The sequence below is a fragment of the Panthera onca genome, chromosome B1, assembly GCF_046562875.1.
Source record: "Panthera onca isolate mPanOnc1 chromosome B1, mPanOnc1 haplotype 2, whole genome shotgun sequence".
Lineage (NCBI taxonomy): Eukaryota > Metazoa > Chordata > Mammalia > Carnivora > Felidae > Panthera > Panthera onca.
In genome coordinates, this window is record NC_138342.1 from 32,288,397 (window position 1) to 32,313,483 (window position 25,087).

Here is a 25,087-nt window from a genome sequence, read left to right on the forward strand (position 1 = left end):
TTTATTAGATTGAATGAGATGAAGTAGGCGTTGTAGGTCAAGAGCAACCACATATTGGCAATTTCACATAATTCAAGCTATACTCAGAAATACTTCAATTCTGGATTCTCTGCCTTTTCCCCCTGACTTTCTATCCTGAAGCTGGTTGAGTCCCTGCTAAGTTCCTCTAGCTTACCTGGCATCCATTCCATAAACACTTATTGACACCTTCTCTGAACCAGGGACTGAGTAAACACCTGTTGATATAAGGGCAGAGGGAAGTCTGTCTTTGCCTTTGAGGAGCTCATACTCTAATGAGAATGGAAAACTTTAAAAATATATATGATCAGTTTGTGATATAAATATATTTGAAGTGTTATGGAGAATCAAGGGGCATCATACTTAGAAGTGAGGAAGTTTTCAAAAAAAGAGTTGACATTTGGATTGTACAGTCAGTCGTGCAATATTTTAGGGTCTGGGGGCAGAGAAAGAGACTGAATGTTCTGGAAAAGGGCCAATAACTTGATACGGCTCAATGATAGGAGGCAGGAAGGTAACAGGAGATTGGTGTCAGATCTTAAACAAGCATGGCCATTTTCTTTATCAGGTGGGTAAGTCACAGAAATTTTTCTAATGAAGGAGGTAACATTTTTTGAAATATAATTTTGCAAAATTTAGAAAAGCTTGTTTTCTTTCTATGACTGGGGAGACTAGAAAGGAAGAATCAAGCAAAATGAGTAGGATGCATAGGCTTTAAACATTATCTTTTTTGTTTTTTCTACCTAATAAATATAGATTCACTTAAGTAACTCCAACATTATGGAAATATACAACATAGAAACCAAAAGTTTTCTGTAATATAACCTCCCAGGCCTAAAACACTGTTACTATACCAAAGTGAAATCGCCAAAGTATACCAAAGTATGCCAAAGTACTGAATATAGATTCATTTAGACTTTTATTTCAATATATAAACCACCATATTAATATAATTTTCTCCATACCAGTAAATATAGAACTACCTCATTCTTTTTAATGGCTGTGTAACATTTTATCGCATTAATGAACTATAATTTATTGAATTCGTTTTTATTCTGTGGAAACATGAGCTGTTTTCAATTTTTCAGTATTACAAATAATTCTGGGATGAACACCGTTTTATAGAAGCCTTTGCAAACTTGTATTTCTGTAGGATACATTCTTAGAAATCCTTCGAGGAAGTGACATAAAAGTAGTCATTTTTCATTTAAATGATATTGCCAAATAACCATCATAAAGGCTGTATCAATTTCTATCCCCACGGTGTATGCAAGGCCCATTTCCCTACGGGAAGGGAGGATTTTTATAGGCAGTCTGTTCTTATCAGAGAGATTACAGAACCTTGAGACTCTTCATTCAACTCCACAAATGTCTGTAGTTCACACATCTCTCTGGTTTCTAATAAATTAACATTAATAGAAGCTCTAAGTTTTGCCCAAAAAAGTCCACATTTACGCCTATCTTTGGGCCATTCCAAGTATGCTTTCTTTTCCATAAGAGCTTTCAGCCTAGGATATCTGGTAGGAATACAGTAGAGTGGAATGGGTTCTAGCAAGATAAAAATTATGTAATCGGAATTTTCATGGAAGAGATTTTGGTGGGCAAAGTAAAGTTCATAATGGCACCACTCACTCTGGACAAAGTTGGGAGACAAAACAAAGATGGACTTACAGCTTTTCTCAATGCAGTTCATGATATTTTCAGTAATGCTCTTACCAGGATCAAAGTTTCCTTCATGAAGGCAAATCAAGTTCTCTTCTTTCTCTAGATTGGGAATTAATTCATGCTTCACCCAGGTAGAATCATGTTTATTATATGAAATAAACACACAGAACTGGACATTTCTCTTGAGTTGTTCTTGGGTTGTCTTCCTAATCCTCTGCAATGTCTGTGTCCACTGACCCAGCATCCTGAGATACCAGGGCAGATCAAAGTAGAGGCAGCAGAAGGCCATAGCCGTCCCCAGAACTAGCATGATAACCACAATGGTGACAATCAACAGAGCTGTGTTGCAAGATAATTCAGGAAGATGAACATCCTTTAACCGAGTCCCCTTTAGATTCAAAGGGTATTCACAGATATATGAATCTGACCATCCAATCATCATGCCCTGTGAATATTTTTCCAGATGAATGAAATCTCTTAATTCACAGGTACACCGGAATGGATTTCTTCCTGCATTCAGAGTCTTAACTTCCTGACAGCTCTGGAAAAAATCCAGAGATGGGCTGAGAATTAAGTTCATTTCAATGTTCAGAATTGAGAGTTTTCTGAAATGACTGCACCCAGGAAGATCAGTTAGAAAGTTAAATGCGAGATTTAGTTCTCTCAAAGACTTCAGATGAATAATCTCTTTAGGGACAGTTTGAATTTTGTTATTATTCAGGTCGAGTATTTGAATACTTCTGGGCAAGCACCTGAAAACAGAATCAGCAAATTTGTTGGATGACAGGTTCATAGTGATCAAGGTTTCTGGCCAAAAGCAATTTTCATCATTTTCATATTGTAACAGATTCTGGCTGAGATCTAAGTGCTTCAAGGATGTGTTGTTGGCAAAGAAACTCACTAAAGAAAGTGTCTCCAATTTATTGCCCTTCAAAATTAAAGTTTTCAAATGAGGCAATTGGATAGGTTGCTTAAACAGGTCATCTGTTAAGATATTATCAGCAAAATTTAAATGTTTGAATCTTGTAGGATAATTAGGAAACCGCATGTGTGGCATTTGTGCATCTGATATAGTCAGGTTTTCTATATCCATTTTGGTAAAAAGCAAGTAGACCCTTTCCTGTGGAATATAAAAAATTCTGAACTGTATGTGCTCCAATTTTATCGTTCTCATTGCAGTATTTGAGTAATCAAATGAATTATGGTCAAGATAAACCTTGCCTCCAAAAGTCACATGTTGGACTTGGAAGCATTCTACTGATGTATGCCAAACAAACTGGAAGATGAGGAGAAGGTCGTCCCAGAGTAAATCAACTTTATTAAGCAATAGAATAGATGTCTTGGAATTCGCTAAAGTAAGATTTTGTTGAGTTTCATAACTTGAAAATTGGCTTTTGCCATCTATGTTTGTCATTTCTAGTATTTTTGAAGTCTTGATTCCGTCACGCAAAAGAACCCAGAAATTTGTGTTCATTGGTAAAACAATATGAAGTTTTGTTGTGTTTAAGATGGGCAGGCTACCTTCTTCATAATAAGAAAGACTTCTTAATCCTAAGAAGACTGTATTTAGATGCAAATGAGCAATTTTCTGGAAATCTGATTTTCGTATTTTTGCCCCACTCAAACCCAGGATTTCCAAATGTGACATGTTGCCAGCCTCCTCATGGATAGGCACACTGTCAAAGTCATTGAAAGAAAGATCTAAATGTCTGAGACCTGCCAGTGAATACCAAGTTACAATCTTCAATCTGTTGTAAGACAAATCTAAATATCTTAACTCTCTGTTGAATTCAAAGGTCTTGATATCCAGCTCTTGGATTCTGTTATGGCATAGAATCAAAACTTTCAGTTTAGAGACAGAACGAAAATCTGAACTCTGAAGTTGAGAAAGGAGGTTGTAGGATAAATCCAGTGTGGTTGTGGTTGGGGTCAAGTCTGCAGGAACCTTTCTTAGGGACATGTTGGAGCAGTTGGTTGTCAATTCCCTGTCTTCTGGCGGCTTTGACACGTAGCCCAGCACTGACATAACAATACTACAAAATACATAAATGCTTCTGATAAGTGTCATTGTAATTCCAAGGATTCAATCACTTGGTTCCTTCATATGAATGATGAAGATGAGTTCAAAATCCTAGAAAGATATATAATGTTAAATGCTTATGTCATTTTTTAAATCCTACAGGATTATTTTTGATGCCCAAAATTCACTATATTCACCAAGAGTTTGGAACGGAGTTCTAACCTGTATATTGAGTCTTTGACATGATCTGAGATCATGACATGATCTGAGAGTTTGGCTTACAGATTTCCAAGCCAGTTGCTGTGCATATCCCCATCACTGAGGCAAGTCAGAATTCCCAGAAGGGATATATATAATAGTTGGCAGAAGTGCCTTTCTCCCAGTTCAACTTCGGAATTTCATTGCCAGGCCATATTCAACACTCCCTTGCATCCCATTTGGATAGCCTGAAGGCTTTAAGAAAATTGAAAGTAAAAAATTTTAAGATTTTATTCTTTTAGAGAAGTTTAAGGCTCACAGAAAGATTGAGGAGAAAGTACAGAAATTTTTCCATATCCCCCCAACCCCACACCTGCATGGCCTCCCCAGTTAGCAACATCCTCCATCAGTATGGCACACTTGTTACAATCGATGGACCTACATTGACACAGTATAATCACTCAAAGTCCACAATTGACATTATTGTTCACTCTTGGTGTTGGACATTCTATGAGTTTGGACAAACGTATAGTGGCATGCTTTCATCATTATGCATACATTCATTGCCCTAAAAATCCTCTATGCTCTGCCTATTCATCTTCCTTGTACTCCACAACCCTTTAGAACCATTGATATTTTTATTGTCTCCATAGTTTTGTCCTTTTCAGACTGTCATTTGGCTGGAAACGTACAGTATATAGCTTTTTCAGATTGGCTTATTTTACTTACTAGTATGCATTTAAAGTTCCTCCATTCTTTGCATAGTTTGATAGTTTGTTTCCTTCTAGCACAGGATAGTATTCCATTATCCGGATGTACCATAGTTTGTTTATCCATTCACCTACTGAAGGACATGTTGGTTTCTTCCAAGTTTTGGCAATTATGAATACAGCAGCTATAAACATCTATGTGCAGTTTTTGTGCAAGATTTAAACTCTCAATGAAAGTACTTTTTTATTACCAAATACTATGGGCTCCTGAATTAACGTCAAGGAATTGTTCCTCAACTTTTACATTTGTGGACATAGAGAGTCCTTTGAGCTAATATCTGATTTTCAACAATGCTTACCCATACACATGGAAGGTCTAAAACAGAAATAAACAGAATGGTTCCTGTCCTTATGGTTCCATATGTCTTCAGGTTGGTGGCAACAGCAATCTGGATCACTGACAAATAAGAGAAATAATGATAAAAACAGTTTCCATTTCTTGGGGGCTTTCTACAGTGCCAAAATATATACACCATGTCTGCACAGGTACATGGGCACACACACACATAGCTTCTCAGAACAATGGGATAGCATGAACAGCAGAGAGATCTCACTACACCATATCTTCCCATGGAGTATTATATCTTTTGTTCCTCCTGCTGTTCTGTGGGAGTGACCAGCCTGAGGAAAGTGAGGGTTGGTGTGTATTGGGCACATGTATTAAGCAGGAAATACACGCATGTATTAAGCAGGAAAACTCTAACCAAGCTACTTACCTCGCCTTGGTGTTTTCCTAGTGCATGGTGTAGGAAGAAATAAAGTTTAAGAGTTTACAAATTTAATATTAGAATCTAACCACTTCTTGATAGAGACCCAGGAGGTCTTTCCTATCAACCTTGTGCCTCTTCAGTCATTTCCACCCAACAAACAGAGGAATCTTTAAAATGTACATCAGAGTCTGCCCCTCTTCTAGTCCAAATCCTCCACTATTTTCTTATTTCAACTGGAGGAAAATCCTGAGTCCTTGCAACAGCTGACATCTTCAATCCATTTCTCCTACTCTAGTCTGGTCATTCCTTACACTTTCCAAGCATGCTCCCACATCAGATTTTTGAACTTGGATTTGCTGTTCTTTTTCCAAAATACACTTTCCCTAGATGACAAGTGGCATGCTCCCTCACTCCCTTCACATCTCTGCATGAAGACCACCACATCAGAGAGACTTTTTTGACCACCCACTACAAAATATCACTTCCCACTCTCTATTCTCCTTATCTTAAACTTATGTTTCTTTTCTTTTTTTAAAAACATTTTATGTTCATTATTTTTGAGAGACAGAGAGAGACAGAGCATGAGCAGGGGAGGGGCAGAGAGAGAGAGAGAGGGAGACACACAATTCAAAGCAGGCTCCAAGCTCAGAGCTATCAGCAGAGCCTGATGCGGGGCTTGAAGTCGTGAACTGCAAGATCATGACCTGAGCTGAAGTCAGATGCTTAACTGACTGAGCCACCCAGTGCCCCAAAAAGTTATTTTTCTTTCTAGCCCTTCTCACCACCTAACATGCGCTTTTATTATTTTTTTATAGACTCTCTTTTCTTACCCCTTATTAGAATGTAAGCTATGTAGGAACAGAAGTTCTATCTGTTTTATTCACTGCTATAGCCCCAGTGCCCAGAAAAGTTCCCAGCAGAGTGGGTACTTAATAAATATATTGAATAATGAATATTATGAAAATCTTAGCTCTTTAATTGCCTCTGTTCTGTGTCTAAACAACTTGAAGTCTGACTCTTCTCTCAAAGTCCTCAGAATTCTGCACCCATGTTTCCTCATCTGTAAAATGCAGAAAATAGTACTCCCCTCCCAGAGTTTCAAGATAAATAAATGCGATAATATGTATGAAGGCACGGTGGGGGGACAAAACAGGCAGAACTCATACAAGAGGACGCCTGGAATATTACCTCATGCTCATCTAGATTTTTCTTTCTCTAGAACCTGCCTAAGTTTGTCGTTGTTGTTTAGAAATTCTAGAAAATGTGGACATTTCCCAAAATAACTTAAAAATGCAATACTTTATAAAACTATTTTGTAGAATATAGAAAAATGGATACAGAATTGTTTGACCATCTTGTGACATGACTGTGAAGAGAAAACTTTGATTTTGATATTCCTTGTCCATCGTGTGCTCAGGGGAAGAAAGCACAAAAGACACTGGGTGGGGAATGGGGTTGAGAAGATGGTAACCTGGAACTGGCCTGGGGTTTTCACCTTTCCACTGAGAATATTCTTCCAATTTATCCCAGGTAGGCTTTTCTTGGTCACTCCTTTTTATATGACACTTAATATAGCATCCAATGATCAATATAAGAACAAACCACGAACGTAAAAAAAAAAGCCCCTATAATACAACTTTATGTTCATGATAATTTTCCAGATTTTAAAAATATGGGAAAATAAATTTGTTACCAGTACCATAACATTAATCCATTACCCACCTTTAGGATGACCTTAGTAACTTGTCCTGGGTGATGAATCCATATATTTATATCTATTCAAGGCAGATAGCATCTCCACTCCATACTGACTCTGTCATGCAAATGAGGCAGTGGCCACTTGATGTCTTTTTAGTAACAACCACTAACATTCATTGAGCTATGTAATACTAATTGTATATAGCTTGATCCTTACAACAACAGCCTTACAGGGTCAGTGCTACCGCAGTTCACCTTTCACAGATATGGGAGGTGGTGCTTAGAGAGGTCATATGACTGCCTCAGAGTCACAAAGTTGATAGATGGTGAGTCCAGTGCCTGGTGTCTTAGCCCCTCAGCTACCTTGTCTCTCTAGGGTGAGTCAAGGCAAATTTGTTTTCAAAATATCTTGTAATAACCTAATAATAAAATTGTATCTCACTAAGTCATACTGATTCTTTAAACTTTCCCATCATAGAGTCCAAGGAACCTAATGAGTAAGTCTGCAAATGCCACACAGTTTAGGTTTTCTATCAATTACTTATAAGGACTGACAGGGACTGAACCATTTTGTTGAGCCCTATCTTGTTTAAGCCACTATATTTTGTTACAGCAGCCAACCTATGTCCTAACTACATACTGTTACATTTAGAATAAAACCCAAACACCTGAAATTGGTTTATAACACCCTCCATGAGCTGCTCTTGCTTCTTTCTAGGATCTCTCTTCATACCACCCTTCTCCTGGCCCTCTACACTCCAGTCATACTGTCCTTCTTTTTGCTCCCTGGCCACAACTATACTCGCTCTGACCTTAGGACTTTGCGCTGGATTTCCCGCCCCCCTCTCCCTTGGGTTACTCTTTCCCAACCCTTCCTTGGCTGGATCTCTCTTCTCATTTAGATCTTGGATTAAAAAGTTTATATCCTAAGGGCGCCTGGGTGGCTTAGTTGGTTGAGCGTCCGACTTTGGCTCAGGTCATGATCTCACGGTCTGTGGGTTTGAGCCCCGCGTCAGGCTCCGTGCTGACAGCTCAGAGCCTGGAGCCTGCTTCGAATTCTGTGTCTCCCTCTCTCTCTGCCCCTCTGCTGCTCACACTCTGTCTCTCTCTCATCAATAAAAAAATTTTTGAAAAAAAAAGTTTATCTTCTCTAAGAGTCCTGACTTGACTACCTACCTAATCTAAAGTGGCCAGACTTGCTATTAGTTCATATCACCTTATTTTATTTCTCTTCAAAACAGAGCACTTGTTTATTGACTGTCTCTTCCACGTCTTATACCCATGAGAGAAGAAAGGAGCTGATGAGCTTTTTCACTTCTGTATCCCCACCTAATAGAATAGTGCACAAAGCACATGCTCAGTAAATACTTTTTAAATCTATCTATGAATGAGGGGTGCCTAGCTGGCTCAGTTGTTGAAGTGTGTGACTCTTGATCTCAGGGTTGTGAGTTCGAGCTCCATGTTGGGTGTAGAGATTACTTTGAAAAATAAAGTCTTTTAAAATAAATAAATAAATTCAATTCTGTATCTCTTAGCACATGATGGCACATAATATGTTCTCAAAAATGTGTGTTGAATGAATGAATTGTGTTGTGAATTCCTGATATGGTGTAGTACATGATGGTCAGATCATGAGTTTGGTGTTGGGGACTGATAGATTTGTGTTCAAGTCCTATCTTGGTCATTTACTGCCTGTGTTAACTTAGACTATTTATTTAACTGCTGAAAGGTTCAATTTTTCATCTATAAAATAAATTTTGTGCAGAGGCACAAAAGAGATCATGTATATAAATCACTGTTACCATGTGTGGCTTATTCAAATGGTAGCAGTTATCTAGGCCAAGGGTAGGGTGATTTCAGACACAAATTTTAAGGAGTGTCAAGAAATTCAAGAATCAAGATAAACAATGTTTTAATGGAATATTTTAAAATTAATTTTAACATAAAAATTCACAATGAACAAAATATCAAAATTTTTCGTGAAGACAGGATCAGTATTACTGAATTTTGCTTTTGTCTCAGGATCCAATGTGGCTTGGCAAGACACTGACAGTTATAGTCATTAAACTCAAAAAAGTGTTTTTAACTCATCATCTCACAGAGTAATTAAATTGGTAGCAACTAACTTAAAGCCCCTGGGTTCGGAGGCTATGGCCCTTGAAAAATGTGACAATATCTAACCTAGTTGCTACTTCTAGAATCCCCTGAAAGGAGGTGTCATGATCTCTATACATTACTCACTTCTTCTCCCTACCCAATACCACAACCTCATTTGTAATTTATTCTAAAGAAGGGAGAGGAACTAACTCTTTTGAACTTTCCTTAATGTAAGAAAATAAAAAGGTCCTATCTCTCAGTCAATGCATGTGCACTATGGCATTTCATTACAACATTTTAAAAAGTATAACATAAATTTTTTATGAAAGATGCATTCAATATGTATTGCATATTTTTATCATACTCCTCCTACTATTACTACTCTGCTGAAAATAGGTAAAAAAGAGAATGACTTTTTAATAGCTTATGATTTAAAAATCCAAATCAAAAGACACTATGAAATGACTGTTAGTGATTTATCAAAGAATACTTAACCATCTAACTTTTCTTTTCCCAGTGATGCAAAAAAGTAGAGAAAGGGTTAAAACCTATAGCATGTTGTACAATCTTTGCAACATAAGAAAGAGCAAGAATGACATTTTTTGGGTGTCACCTATGTGCCTGGCATAGAACTAAATGTTTTCCATACACTATCTTGTTCGATCCCTTCAATAACTTAACAAAATGGTGGCCTTTTTTAAAAAGGTTTTTTTTAATGTTTGTTTATTTTTGAGAGACAGCACGTGCGCGTACATGAGCAGGCGAGGGGCAGACAAAGAGAGAGAGAGAGAGAGAGAGAGAGAGAGAGAGAGAGACACAGAATCTGAAGCAGGCTGCAGGTTCTGAACTGTCAGCACAGAGCCTGACACGGGGCTCGAACTCACGGACCACAGGATCATGACCTGAGCCGAAGTTGGACGCTTTCCCGACTGAGCCACCCAGGCACCCCAAATGGTGGCCATTTTTATCCCTATTTCACAAATGGAGAAGCCAAAACTCAGAGGTTAAGTAACTTACCCAAAGTGACTCAGTGAATAAGTCACAGAGTATGGATGTGAACCCAGACCTATCTAGTCCCTTCCGGCACACAAACTGAAGGCTTTTCAAACTGTGAAATGAAGTTTTTTAGGATGTGATTACCAATGTTGATTCCATTCTCAGCGGTAGCTGTTATGGTGGCTTCTTTCTCCCTTCCCACCCCGTGCGCCTTTCTCTGAAGTGGCATGCAGCTACTAGGGGTCACTCTGCTAGGTATCACAAAGCTCAAGAGACTTTGTCTACATCCATTCCTAAATTATGAACTCATGAGAACTGAAATAAAACTTAGACCGTACACAGAACTTCAATTCATCACTCAGTATAGGTGGTCTGTGGTAAAGCTCTTCTAGGAATCAGGTGCTTAGGTGCTATTAATCATCCTGTACTCTATAGTGGCCACATGGCCATCTTCAGCCACCGTGGACTTTTGCAGGAAACTGAACAAGATATCTACATTGTACAAAATCTGTTAGATAGGCTCCTACTTTTTGACATAAAACACAAATGCAGAACTTTAGTAAAGGAGCAACAAATATGCTTTAAATAGCCAAAGCAGATGATATTAACGTGTACTACAGGAAAATAAAAGCTGGAGAAACCTCACCACAAGGATGGGATCATCCATTCTGAGTAGAAGAACTGACCAGGTTTAATCAGCGACCAGTGAAAGAAAATCCAAACCCTCAAGCACCTACAAGACAGTTCAAGTCCTTAGATCAGTAGCCCCAACATCACTCATTAATTGTTAATCTTTAGATGAATATAGGCAAAATAATAAATACTAAAAATCTGAGTAAGGCTACTTTCCTCCCATGTACATGTGTTCGAATGATCTCTTCTTTAGAAAAGACCCATCCCACCCTTATTTCTTTCTCATGAGTGTTAGAGCAAACAAGGCTAATAGTTCTTACCCCCTGGCTTGCAGTGACTCTAGCAAAGCTGCAGGTGTGGATGATTTGTTGGCTGGACCAGAACTGGCTGCAGGAGTGCTCGAATCAAGCTTTTCAGTGAAGCTTAAGCTCCTTTGCCCCCTACTGCATGCTAGTGGCATTACACGTTGCATGAATTTATTACAATCTTCAAGCACTTTTTTAAAAAATGGCAGTAAAATACACATACATAACATCTACTATTTTAACCATTTTAAAAGTTTCTTTATTTGGAGAGAGAGAGAGAGCAAGCACAAGTGGGAGAGAAACAGAGAGAGAGGGAGAGAAAGAGTCCCACGTAGGTTCTGCACTGTCAGAGCAGAGCGCAATGCAGAGCTCAAACTCTCGAACTGTGAGATCACCACCTGAGCCAAAATCAAGAGTCAGATGCCCAACCGACTGAGTCACCCTGACTCTCCTAACCATTAAAAAATTTTTTTTCTTAAGATTTATTTATTTTTGAGACACAGAGAGACAGATCATGAGCAGGGGAGGGGCAGAGAGAGAGAGGGAGACACAGAATCTGAAATAGGCTCCAGGCCATCAGCACAGAGCCCCACTCAGGGCTCGAACTCACAAATCGTGAGATCGTGACCTGAGCCAAAGTCAGACGCTTAACTGACTGAGCCACCCAGGTGCCCCCACCCCTAACCATTTTTAAGTGTGGTGCCATCAACTACATCCATATGGTTGTGCAACCATCACACTGTCTATCTGTAGATCTTCTCATCTTCCCAACCAGAAGCTCTAGACCCATTAAACAATAACTCCACATTCCCCTTCCTCTCCACCCGTGGGGTCCACTATTACATTCTCTGTAGGAGTTTGACTACCCTAAGCACCTCATATGAGTGGAATCATGCAATGTTTGTGCTTTTGTGATTGGCTTATTTAGTATGTAATGTTTTCGAGGTTCTTCCATGTTGTAATGTGTCTCAGAATTTCCTTCTCTCTCTCTCTCTCTCTCTCTCTCTCTCTCTCTCTCTCTGTCTGTCTTCTAATAACTGAGCCACCTCAAAACTCACTGGTAATGCTAGAAGCATTGTACACTCATCATCTCAGCCCTCCTGCCTCAAATCTGGCCACAGTTGCGTGACTACCTGGTGTAACTGTCACAGTCTTTAAAGGGTGATTGCCCAATTAAACTTATTGTTGACTCCTTATCTAACCTTTTAAGAGGGCACATCTCTACAGCTTCCTGAGACTTCATTCTCTGGTTGGGGTGGCAGGGTGGAAATTATTCCAGTCTGTTCTCTGAAATCTCACCTCCCTTGATGAGAGTTCTTTGGGGCCCAGTTACCCTTTCTGGTCTAGTAATAACTAAAACAAACAAAAAACCCAAAAAGGTTTCTAATACTTTCGTTGAAAACAGTGAGGTCCACACATATCTCATTTCACCTTTCATATTGGACTAGTCTGGCCTCCATGATCAAAACCTGTTCTTCAAGAAATCCTTCTCGCTACATAGCAGTGGTGGTAAGGCTCAGTGATGTACCCTCCATTGTCATTCTGGTTCCTTTATGTATCTTTCTTTCTCTAACTGCTCTCACTCTGACTTCAAGATCGAAAGTTTTGTTAAAGAAAAAATTATTCCTAACTCTTGTTAAAGAATGGTAAGGCAGGACTCTGTTCTTCCCTGTTGTAGTATATATTAGAATTGTTTTCTTTAAAGCTGAGTAATATTTTATTTTGTGTATATACCATATTTCTTCATCCGCTCATCCATCAATGGATATTTGGGTTGTTTCACCTTTTGGCTATTGTGAATAATATTCCTATGAACATGGGGGTTCAAGTCCCTGCTTCCAATTCTATTGGGTTTATACCTAGAAGTGGAATTGCTGGATCATATGGCAATTTTTGGTTTAATTTTTTCCAGAACTGCCATATTGTTTCCCAAAGCATTTTAGAGCACTTTGAAGGTTCCTTCCTGCAAAGTTCAGATCAGGGCACCTGGGTGGCTCAGTCGGTTAAGTATCTGACTCTTGATTTCGGCTCAGGTCATGATCTCCTGGTTGTGAGATCAAGCCCCTCCTCGGACTCCACACTGACATTGTAGAGCCTGCTTGGGATTCTCCCTCTCTCTCTCTCTCTCTCTCTCTCTGCCCCTCCCCCATTTGCATGTGCTCTCTCTCTCTCTCTCAAAATAAATAAATAAACTTCAAAAAAAACTCTTGTTCTAAGAATGTACTCCCTTCCCAATTTCATATATACATAAACCTATTATAATCATTCATTTTTTAATTGGCCATTCCTCTTGTGGACAATCCATTTGGAAGTTTTTATCTTCACTAGTGATATCCAGCAGTGTCACCTAAATATTTAGTGTAAATAAAATCTTAAAAATGAGATTTTTTTTTAAACAATAATATTGGTGGGGGATGCTTGGGTGGCTCAGTTGGTTAAGCATCCAACTACTCTTGATTTTGGCTTAGGTCATGATCTCATGGTCATGGGATCAAGCCCTGCATCAGGCTCTGCTCTGGGCATGGAGCCTGCTTAAGAGTCTCTCTCTCTCCCTCTGCCCCTGTCCCCGACTTGTGCTCTCTCTCTCTAAAAAAAAAATAAAAACAAAAGCCAAATAATAACATTGGGGTTTTTCATAAAAAAATGTAATGCATGTATTTCTGCACATACTTTAGGAGGAAACCATACAATAAATAACAGCATAGAGAAAAACAACAACAGAAAATGAACAGTCTACTGCACACTAAACATATGCAAACATGTCTATAAAAATAGGTAACTGGAGGCACACCCATTAGGAGTGTGGGGAGGGAATTCCTAGTTTGTTGGATGAACTAAGCTCTAAAATCTCTTTCATTTCAGAAGTTCTCAAAACACTATCATCAGGACACTCACATTCTATTGTGGTCCTCTTATGGAAAAAATTACTTATATATTTTTTTGCTGTCCAAAGACATATTCTTCCTTTTTCAGAGCTCAAAATGTTTAAACACTTTGCCCTGCCGGTGAATGGAATTTCTTTTACTTATTTTTTAAAGTTTGTTTATTTTGAGAGGGGGGAGGGGTAAAGAGAGAATCCCACAGAGACTCCACGCTGTGAGTGCAGAGCCTGATATCAGGTTCTATCTCACTAACCATGAGATCATGACCTGAGCTGAAATCAAGAGTCAGACACTTAACTGACTGAGCCACCTGGTGCCCCTTCTTTACTTATTTTTTAATTTACTTATCAAAAACAAGTGGAGCCCAGTTAAACAGTAGTATTCTGGGGTCACCTGGGTGGCTCAGTCGGTTAAGCATCCAATTCTTGATCTCAGCTCAGGTCATGATCACATAGTTGGTAAGATCGAGCCCCACATCAGGCTCTGTGCTGATAGCACGGAATCTGCTTGAGATTTTCTCTCTCCCTGTCTCTTTGCCCCTCTTCTGCTTGTACTCTGTCTCTCTCAAAATAAATAAATATTTTTTTAAAGCAGTATTCTGTGTCATTATCGCCATCATCATCATCATGATAGCTTGATTTACTTTTCTAAGGTAAATACAGGAAGTATTATAGGAAGTATTACATACAAGATATTGGCTAATCCTCACCAGAAACTCCATAAAACTTGTGTATAATTCCCATTTGACAGATGATGAAACTAGTCCAGAGAGAATAAGAAACTTGCCCTAGGTAATCATCCAGTAAGAAATGGAGTCAAGATTCAAAACTGAGCCTGTCTGAGTCAAAGGCCACAGTGTTTTCACTATTCCGGGTGCCCAAAAGTTTATGTACTACTCTCTCTGCCTTCATCTGGAATTTCTAAATATTTAAATCCTTATTTACACTTAGCAGTAGTAACAGTAAGCTCAAAACCATATTCACTGATAATTTGGGGGTATAATTTTTTTTATTCTCTTCAAAAATCTTTCCCCTTTATCTGTCCCTTTTTTCCCCTCTTCTCTTACTCTGAACTTCAGAGATATCTGCCATGGTAACACCTCCGCACACACATACAAACACATACACTCTCTCTTTCACATAATTTTCCCCTCTTAAGATATCCTTCATATATAAGTTTCAGTGAACAGAGAACCCTTTGTTACCTTAGGTGGTTGGAGGTTTATTTTAAAGATACTCCAGAAGTAAGGAAGGCTACCAGATCTCACAGAGAACTTAAAAAAAAAAAAAAAAATGGCTACCACAGTAGCCCTGGTTGGACCATCTTACTGTATCCTCCAAAGTGGGCAAAGGCTGTTCTCTACTCTAGTAATGAGTCAACTTCTCTTTGACTCTTCCTCTTTCTTAATCTGCTCCTCTTTCTATTGCCAGCTTCTCTTTATTGCTGCCTTTGCTTCTATTTCTTACTACAGCCTGTTCTTAGTGTTATAGCTTATGGGCAGGACAGAGGCTCATAATGAGGGTACTTCCCAAAGGTAAGAAATCTTATTGAATCTTTGTATCCAAGGAGCTCCAAAATGGAGTATCTCTATTTGGCAGAGGACCCATATCTGATAGTATACTGGCCTATTTTACATCTTGCCTTTGATAAGGCCTAGGTCCCTGATCTGGGCAGGTAGGAAAGTCCTGTATTTCAAGGCTTCCAGCTGGTGGAAAGAAGAGACTGGGGTTGCTTAAAGTCACCGCAGGCTAGCTCATAGTCTAGTACTGAGTATGTGTTGAGTAAAGTTCCTCTAGTTTAGTTATAAATATCAGTAAGAGAAAATAGTGACACAGTGTATTTTTTCTGAATTAATATTTCTCAAAAATAAAAGATAACAAAATTCTCACATGGTTAGGAAATTCTCACATGGTTAGTATAAGGAAGGGAAAAAATTTTTGTTTGAACAAATAAATTGAATGGTCCTAAATATGTAATGGAAACCTAAAGAAAGACTTTGCAGAGATTTGGTAAATACTTCATGATCAACGAGTAGAGCAGCACTGTCCAATAGAATATAGATGATGAAAGCCACACAAGTAACTTTAAGTTACCTAGTAACTATATTTATTTTATTTTATTTTATTTTATTTTATTTTATTTTATTTTATTTTGCTTAATGTTTATTTATTTTTGAGAGAGAGAGACACAGTGTGTGCAGGGGAGGGGCAGAGAGAGAGGGAGACCACAGAATCCAAAGCAGCCTCCAGGCTTCATGCTGTCAGCCCAGAGCCGGATATGGGGCTCCAACCTACAAACTATGAGATCATGACCTGAGCTGAAGACTGATGCTTACCTGACTAAGCCACCCAGGTGCTCTTCTAGTAACTACATTTAAAGAGACAAAAAGAAACAGGTTAAGTTAGTTTCAATATATACTGAATCAATTGATATATTGTATCAAAATATTAACATATAGTCAATATAAAAACTATTAAGATATTTCTTTTTTTTTTTTTTTCATACAGCATGTTAGAAGTCTGCTACGTGTTTTACATTTCTACCACAATTCAACTCAGACTTGTCACATTTCAAGCACTTGACAGCCAAATATGGCTAGTGGTTACCATATTGAACAAATAGGGCTAGAGCCTTAAGCTAATTAATGACCATCCTATAATTAGCCAACAAACTGGAACTCCTGTTCACCCACAGAATTTTCCCCACTAATGCAAAATATTGATATTTCTCATTTCCTCACCTCTTCTAATTCCAACTCCTGCTCCCTTTCTCAAATAATCCTATTCACTCTTCAAATGACCCTATTGTAGAAACATCTATCTGGACCTGTGTCCTCAGAAATTACCCCAAAGGCATTAGGGATAAGCCTATGTATACATATACATATACATATTAGAGGTAGAATGGGGGAAAGAAGAGGGAAGATAAGCAAATAAGAAAGATTAAAGAAGGAAAGAGAGGGGCATCTGGGAGGCTTAGTTGGTTAAGCATCCAACTTTGGCTCAGGTCATGAGCTCACGGTTCATGGTTTCAGGCCCCATGTCAAGCTCTGTGCTGACAGCGTGGAACCTGGAGCCTGATTCAGATTCTGTGTCTCCCTCTCTTTCTGCTCCTCCCCCACTCATACTACTGTCCCTCACTCTCTCTCTCTCTCTCTCTCTCTCTCAAAAATAAATAAGCTTTTAAAAAAATTTTAAAAAGGAAAGAGAGAAAATGGAAGGCTTTTAAAAGCAGAAAAGGTAGCAAATCTAAAGGAGAAAACAAAAACATAGGGGAAAGAACAGGGGACAACAAAATGGAGAAAATCAGGATGAAGACAAGGGACAGGATAGGAATGGAGATCAAAAATAAGTGGTGGGGGGAATAAAATTTATAGGCTAAAGAAGGGAACGGCAAAGGGAAAAAAAGTAGAGAAGGAAAGGAGGGAAGTCTGGATTTCTCATCCAGGTGCCCATTATTATTATAGCTTTATTAATAGGTTGCTTAATGTTTGTTGTATTTTTTTTATGTTTCTGTATTTATTCTGAGAGAGAGAAAGCATGAGTAAGCGAGGGATAGAGAGAGAGGGAGAGAGAGAGACTCCCAAGCAGGCTTCTCGCTCAGCACACAGCTGGACACAGGGCTTGATCTCATGACCATGAGATCATGACCTGAGCGAAAATCAAGAGTCAGACACTTAAGCGCCTGAGCCACCCAGGCGCCCCACTTAATGTTTGTTTTAGACCAAGTTATAGAGAAACACAATAATGTAACAAACATCCTGTAAGACACATCAACAGGAGAAATCTCCCTAGATTTCTTTGTTTTCAACCAAATTCTTACAATGTTTTGATTGAATATGAAAAAATTACACACTGAATCAGATATCTTCCAATATATCCAGTGGTGTGCTAGAGCTGGGTTATACCAGCTCATAAGAGCAAAGTTTTAATTTTTAAGAATTTTGTGAAACAGTTGCCCAAAACAACTATTATTAAAAATTAAATTGTATATGCTTGCAATTAAATAAACTACATTAAAAACAAAATAATAGATACTCAAAACTCATCACTTCATAATTATTTTTTAGATATTTACTATTTATTATGTTCTTAAAGTTATTTATGTGTTTTATATCTGTATAGCAGAAACACCATAGAGAATTAATAACATTGTCTTTCTTGGTTTTTACCTGCTATAGTGGAACACATACTCCAGTAATTTCCTAAGAAAAAGTGTTTTGAGGGTTAATTTAGAGCAGGAACTTAATGTCCTCCTTCATATTTGATCGATTGTTTGGCTGTATCTAAATTCCTAAGTTCCAAATAATTTTCCCCACACAATTTTATTTTCTAGCTTCTGGTATTGAGAAGTGTAATTCCATCTTTATTTCTGACTCCTTGTATATGCATTTCTCCTTCTCTCTGGAAAATTTTTGGATCATTGTCTAATGTTATTCTAAAATTATCCTAAAATTTCAAGAGGTGGTGCCATGTACCATTAATTTTGCTGGGTATAGTTAAGAGTTTCATGTCTTTCAATGGAATATCTTTCCTTTATTACTCTGACAATGTCTCCTCCTCCATTTTCTCTGTCTAGAATACTTATTAGATGTAGGTGGACTTCCCAGATTTAGGCTCTTATTAATTTTTCTCTTACATTGGCAATTAATCCTTTTGTTCTTTTTTTAAATGTCTATTTATCTTAAGTGGGGGAGGGGCAGAGAGAGAGAGAGGGAACAGAGTATCTGAAGCAGGCTCTGTGCTGACAGCAGAGAGCTCAATGTGGGACACCAACTCACAAACCATGAGACCGTGACCTGAGCCAAAATCAGACGCTTAACCGACTGAGCCACCCAGGTGCCCCAATCCTTTCGTTCTTACTCCTTAAAACTTCCCTTAGCATATTTTCCAAGTCTTCAATTTCTTTGGGGGACAGGGCTATCTTATTTAAGTTCTAAGAAGTATCTTCAAGTTGTCTTGGAAGAAAGGTCAGCATCCTTGTAGGCTTGCCTGTTAACCACATCATCAACATGCAGCATTCCTTCCCCTGACTCTCAAATACATAGCGCCTGGGACCTTGTTGATTAACTTTGATAATGGATCTTTATTAAGGGTGGCCATCCACTTGTATGGGTGTTAATTTGTGGAATTCAAGAAGTGACTGTGTCCTAGTATGAGAATGAAGTCCATCAGAGAGCTTTGGAACAGTGAAGGAAAGCAGGGATGAGCAGGTCCAAAGTGCTGGGGAGCCACAGAAAGTTCAAAAAGAGGTAGCCAGGAAATTCAGCACACTCCTGAAATCCTCAGGAGGGACTGCTTTCCTGTAACTACACAGGTTGGGGACTTGAATGGTTTTACTTGAAAATAAAAGGAAAAACTAGAAACTATAGTGATATTTGGGTTGCATTAGTAAGGTCAGAGTTTTTCATTGGTTTGTTTTCCAACCGAATCTTCTTTTGTTTTTTTTTTTTTTTTCTTTTTTTTTTTTTTTTTTTTTTTTTTTAAATTTTTTTTTCAACGTTTTTAATTTATTTTTGGGACAGAGAGAGACAGAGCATGAACGGGGGAGGGGCAGAGAGAGGGAAACACAGAACCGGAAACAGGCTCCAGGCTCCGAGCCATCAGCCCAGAGCCTGACGCGGGGCTCGAACTCACGGACCGCGAGATCGTGACCTGGCTGAAGTCGGACGCTTAACCGACTGCGCCACCCAGGCGCCCCAACCGAATCTTCTTTTGAACTGTCCATCTTATTGCCAATATAACAACTGGGATTTAGTGCTTTTCTATTTTATTCTACTAGTTCTTTATGTAAAAGAACTAGCTCTGAAAAATACTGGTGGTATTTTGATAGGGATTGCATTAAGTGTGTAGATTGCTGGGGCACCTGGGTAGCACAGCTAGTTGAATATCTGACTCTTGATTTTGGCTTAGGTCATGATCTCATGGTTCATGGGATCGAGGCCCATGTTGGGTTCCGCACTGACAGCATGGAGCCTGCTTGGGATTCTCTCTGTCCCTCTTTCTCTGCCCCTCCCCCTGCTTGTGTCCTTTCTCCTCTCTCAAAATAAATAAATACACATTAAAAAAATAAATGTGTAGATTGCTCTGGGACATTTTAACAATATTTGCTCTTCCAACCCATGAGCATGGAATTTCTTTCCATTTCTCTGTGTCATCTTCAATTTCCTTCATCAGTGTTTTATACTTTTCAGAGTACAGATATTATACTTCTTTGGTTGGTTTATTCCTAGGTATCTTACCTTTTTTGGGTACAATTGTAACTGGAATTGATTCCTTAATTTCTCTTTCTGTTGCTTCATTATTGGAGTATGGAAATGCAACAGATTTCTGTACATTGATTTTGTATCCTGCAACTTTATGAATTTGTTTACCAGTTCTAGCAATTTTTTTGGTGGAGTCTTTCAGGTTTTCTATATAGATTATCATGTCATCTGCAAATAGTGGACATTTTAATTCTTCCTTACTGATTTGGATGCTTTTTATTTCCTTTTGTATTCTGAATACTATGGCTAGAATTTCCAGTACTATGTTAAATAACAGTGGGAAGAGTAGATCTCCTTGTTTTGTTCCTGACTGTAGAGGAAAAGCTCTCAGATTTTCCCCATTCAGAATGGTATTAGCTGTGGGTTTTTTCATATGTGGCCTCTATTATATTGAGATATGTTCCCTCTAAACCTACTTTGTTGAGGTTTCTTTTTTTTTTTTATCATGAATGGATATTGTACTTTGTCAAATGTTTTATCTATGCATCTATTGAAATAATTATATCGTTCTCATCCTTCCTTTTATTAATGTGATGTATCATATTGATTGATTTGTGAATATTGAGCCACGCTTGCAACCCAGGAATAAATCCCACTTGATTATGGTGAATGACTTTTTTTTTAATGCATTGTTGGAATCAGTTTGCTAGTATTTTATTGAGAATTTTTGCATCCATCTTAACCAGGGATATTGGCCTATAGTTCTATTTCTAGTGGAGTCTTTATCTCATTTTGGTATCAGGGTAATGCGGTCCTCATAGAATGAGTTTGAAAATTTTGCTCCCTTTTCTATTTTTTGGAACAGTTTGAGAAGTATTTATTCTTCCTGTGAAGCCATCCGGCCCTGGACTTTTGTTTGTCGGGGTTTTTATTATTCTTACTATTATTACTAATTAAATTTTTGTAATGTTTATTTATTTTAGAAACAGAGTGCAAGCAGGCAAGCAGGGGATGGGGCAGAGAGAGGGAGACACAGAAGCCAAAGCAGGCTTCAGGCTCTGAGCTGTCAGCACAGAGCCTGATGTGGGGCTCAAGCTGGTAAATGGCAAGATCATGACCTGAGCCGAAGTCAGCTGCTCAACCGATTGAGCCATCCAGACACCCCCAGTTTTGGTAGTTTATATGTTTCTAGGAATTTGTCCATTTGTTCCAGGTTGTCCAAAATGTAGGCATATAGTTTTTCATAATATTCTCTTATAATTGTATTTGTGTGGTGTTGGTTGTTATTTCTCCTCTCAGTTGTGATTTCATTTATCTAGGTCCTTTTTCTTTTCTTTTTGATAAGTCTGGCTAGAGGTTTATAAATTTTATTGATTTTGATTCAAAGAACCAGCTCCAAGGTTTCATCGTTATGTTCTATTGCATTTTTTTAGTTTCTATATCATTTATTTCTGCTCTATTCTTTATTATTCCCTTCCTTCTTCTGGCTTTAAGCTTAATTTGTTGTTCTTTTTCTAGCTTCTTTTGGTGTAAGGTTAGGTTGTTTACTTGAGATTTTTCTTGCTTCCTGATATAGGCCTGTATTGCTATATACTTTCCTCTTGGGACCACTTTTGTTACATCCCAAAGATTTTGAACTGTTGTGTTTTAATTTCTATTTGTTTCCATGTATTTTTAAAATTTCTTCTTTGGTTTCCTGGTTGACCCATTCATTGTTTACTAGCATGTTATTTAACCTCCATGTATTTGTGGTCTTCCTAGATTTTTTCTTGTGGTTGACTTCTAGTTTTATAGTGTTGTGGTCCAAAAAGATGCATGGTATGATTTCAATATTTTTGTGTTTGTTGAGGCCTGTTTTGTGACCTAATATGTGATCTATTCTGGAGAATGGTCTATATGTATATGAAAAGAATGTGTATTCTGCTGTTTTAGGATGGAATGTTCTGAATATATGTTATGTCCATCTGGTCCAGTGTGTCATTCAATGCCATTGTTTCCTTGTTGATTTTCTATATGGATGATCTGTCCATTCATGTAAGTGGGGTGTTAAAGTCCTCTATTATTATTGTGTTATTATCAATTAGTTCCTTTGTTAATGTTTTATATATATAGGTGCTTCATGTTGGGTGCATAAATATCTACAATTGTTTTATCTTCTTGTTGGATTGTCCCCTTTATGATTATGTAATGCCCTTCTTTGTCTCCTGTTACAGTCTTTGCTTTTTTTTTAAATTTTTTTTTAATGTTTATTTTTGAGACAGAGAGAGACAGAGCATGAATGGGGGAGGGTCAGAGAGAGAGGGAGACACAGAATCCGAAGAAGGCTCCAGGCTCTGAGCTATCAGCAAAGAGCCTGACGCGGGGCTCGAACTCACAGACAGTGAGATTATGACCTGAGCCGAAGTCGAAGCTCAACTGACTGAGTCACCCAGGTGCCCCCAGTCTTTGTTTTAAACTCTAGTTTGTCCAAATATAAGTATTGCTACTCTGGATTTCTTTTGACAACCAATTGAGTGTTAAATGTTTCTTCTCCCTCTCACCTTCTTTTTTGTTTTAATATTTTTTTAAGATTTATTTATTTTTGAGAGAGAGAGAGACAGATAGTGAGCTGGGGAGGGACAGAGAGAGAGGGAGACACAGAATCCAAAGCAGACTCCAGGCTCTGAACTGTCAGCACACAGCCTGATGCGGGGCTCGAACTCACGAACTGTATGATTGTAACCTGAGCCGAAGTCAGACGTTTAACCACCTGAGCCACCCAGGCGCCCCACCCCCTCACTTTCAATCTGTACATGTCTTCAGGTCTAAAATGAGTTTCTTGTAGGCAGCATATAGATAGGTCATTTTTTTATCCTTTCTGACACCCTATGTCTTTTGATTGGAGCATTTAGTCCATTTACATTCCAAGTAATTATTGATAGATATGTGTTTATTCCATTTTATTACTTGTCCAGGTAATTATTGATAGATATGTATTTATTCCATTTTATTACTTGTTTTGTTGTTGTTTCTGGAGATTTTTCCTGATCCTTTCTTGTCTTTGTCACTTTTGGTCTCTTCTTCATGCTCAGAGTCCCCTTTAATATTTCTTGCAGAGCTGGTTTAGTGGTCACAAACTCCTTTGGTTTTTGTTTTTCTGGGAAACTTTATCTCTCCTTCTGTTCTGTATGATAGCCTTGCTGCATAGAGCATTCTTGGCTGCAGACTTTTCCCATTCAGCACTTTGAAGATATCATGCCACTCCCTTCTTGCTTGCGAGTTTCTGTTGAGAAATATCCAGCTTGACTTATAGATTTTCCCTTATAAATTATGGACTTCCTTTGTCTTGCTGCTTTTAAAATTGTTTCTGTATCACTATATTTTGCAAATTTAATTACAATATGTCTTCTTTTTGGCCTGCTTATATTGATTTTAATAGGCATTCTTTGTGTCTCCTGGATCTGAATCTCCATTTCCTTCCCCAAATTAGGGAAGTTTTCAGCTATTATTTTCTCAAGCAAATTTTCTTCCCCCCCTTTTCTCTCTTTTTCTTTTGGATACTCCTGTAATATCAATGTCACTGAGTTTCCTATATCTATTCTGATGTTCCATAATTCTTCATTCTCTCTTTTGTTCAGCTTCATTATTTTCCATTATTTTGTCTTCTTTGTCACTAATTCATTCCTTTGCTTCCTCCAGTCTGCTGTTCATTGCAGTAACCTATTTCCAATCTTATTTATTGCATTCTTCATCTCTGATTGATTCTTTCTTAACTCTTTTATCTCTGTGGTAAATGTCTCACTGATGTCTTATATTCTTTTCTCAGGCCCAGTGAGTATCTTCATCATTACTGCTTTAAATTCTCCATCAGACATGTTACTTATATATGTTTCACTTAGAGCTCTGGCTGTGGCCTTATTTTGTTCTTTTATTTGGGATAAATTCCTCCATCTTGGCATTTTGAATAAATCTCTGTCTTCTTCTCTGTATTAGAAAAACTAGTTCTGTCTCCTGCTCATGAAAGTAATGGCCTTGTGAAGGAGAGGTCATATAGTGCCCATGGCCTAGTGCTTTAAGAAGTGTCTCTGGTGTGTGCTGTGTGTGCTCTGCTATTGTGTGTTGGCTGCTCCATCCTTCAGGCCAGTCACCTGCAAAGGCTCTCCTTGCTTGCTATGGGCACTGTTTGGTCCTTGGCCTGAATGTGGCAAGTATTAACTAAATGTGCTCTGGTCTGCTTGTGAAATGAGACCTGACACCAACTCCACCAGAATTGAGGCCCTGCAGAACTCTCTGGTCAGGAGATATGGTATGGGCAGAGGTTTGTGCTGGTCCTCTGGGGAAGGGGCCCACTCTACTGGGACTGAGGCAAGCCTAACTGAGAACAGTCCTGCAACAGCACAGAGGGGTGGGCCTTGGTGTAAGCAAGTTAGACAGTCAGTGTCCTCTCTGAGCTGCTTCCCTCAGGTGGCTCTGTGTTTATGCTGAGGGACGGGGTAGGGAAATGGAAAGTCATCTCCTTTGTTCCTGGAGAGGCTCTGTGAATGCTGCCTCTCAGAGGAGCATTTCTAGAATAGGGAATAACTCCCCTCTGCCCTGGACAATTTTCAGATTGTTGTTTCCACACTGTCTTTCCCCAGATTGTTTTCTTGCCTTCTATCTGGGAGCTGATTAAGACTTAGTTTTGATATAATTTCCTTTTGTTGGTTATAAATTTTCAAGTACAGAAAAGTATAAAAGCAAAAATAAGCACCAAACACAGGTAAGCAATGATAATGTTTTGTATATTTTCATCTAGACCTCTTTCTCTACATATTTTTAACATATGAAACCTTGATATACATATATTTTGTATCCTGTGTTTTTCATTTATATTGTAATATAAGCATTCTCTATTAATAAAAAAACTTCCTA

At 38.3% G+C, this 25,087-nt stretch overlaps 1 protein-coding gene and 1 long non-coding RNA gene across 8 annotated transcripts in view; one reads left to right on the plus strand and one right to left on the minus strand.

Moving 5' to 3' along the window:
• Window positions 1-25,087, plus strand: part of LOC144616193 (uncharacterized) — a 37,103-nt gene that overhangs the window by 8,392 nt on the left and 3,624 nt on the right. The gene's annotated exons all lie outside the window — the stretch shown is intronic.
• On the minus strand, window positions 906-15,883 carry TLR10 (toll like receptor 10). 6 transcript variants are annotated; one of them, XM_060655235.3, is made up of 6 exons: window positions 11,126-15,883; window positions 10,819-10,905; window positions 4,971-5,068; window positions 4,631-4,745; window positions 3,926-4,156; window positions 906-3,814 (listed from the first exon to the last, which is right to left on the minus strand). In XM_060655235.3, the coding sequence occupies exon 6, from the start codon at window positions 3,749-3,751 to the stop codon at window positions 1,322-1,324; it is 2,430 nt and encodes an 809-aa protein (XP_060511218.3). In that variant the 5' UTR covers window positions 3,752-3,814; window positions 3,926-4,156; window positions 4,631-4,745; window positions 4,971-5,068; window positions 10,819-10,905; window positions 11,126-15,883; the 3' UTR covers window positions 906-1,321. The 6 variants fall into 6 exon arrangements, with proteins under 6 accessions (XP_060511218.3, XP_060511217.3, XP_078302324.2 ...); XM_060655234.3 differs by lacking the exon at window positions 4,631-4,745; XM_078446198.2 differs by having other exon boundaries at window positions 4,631-5,068.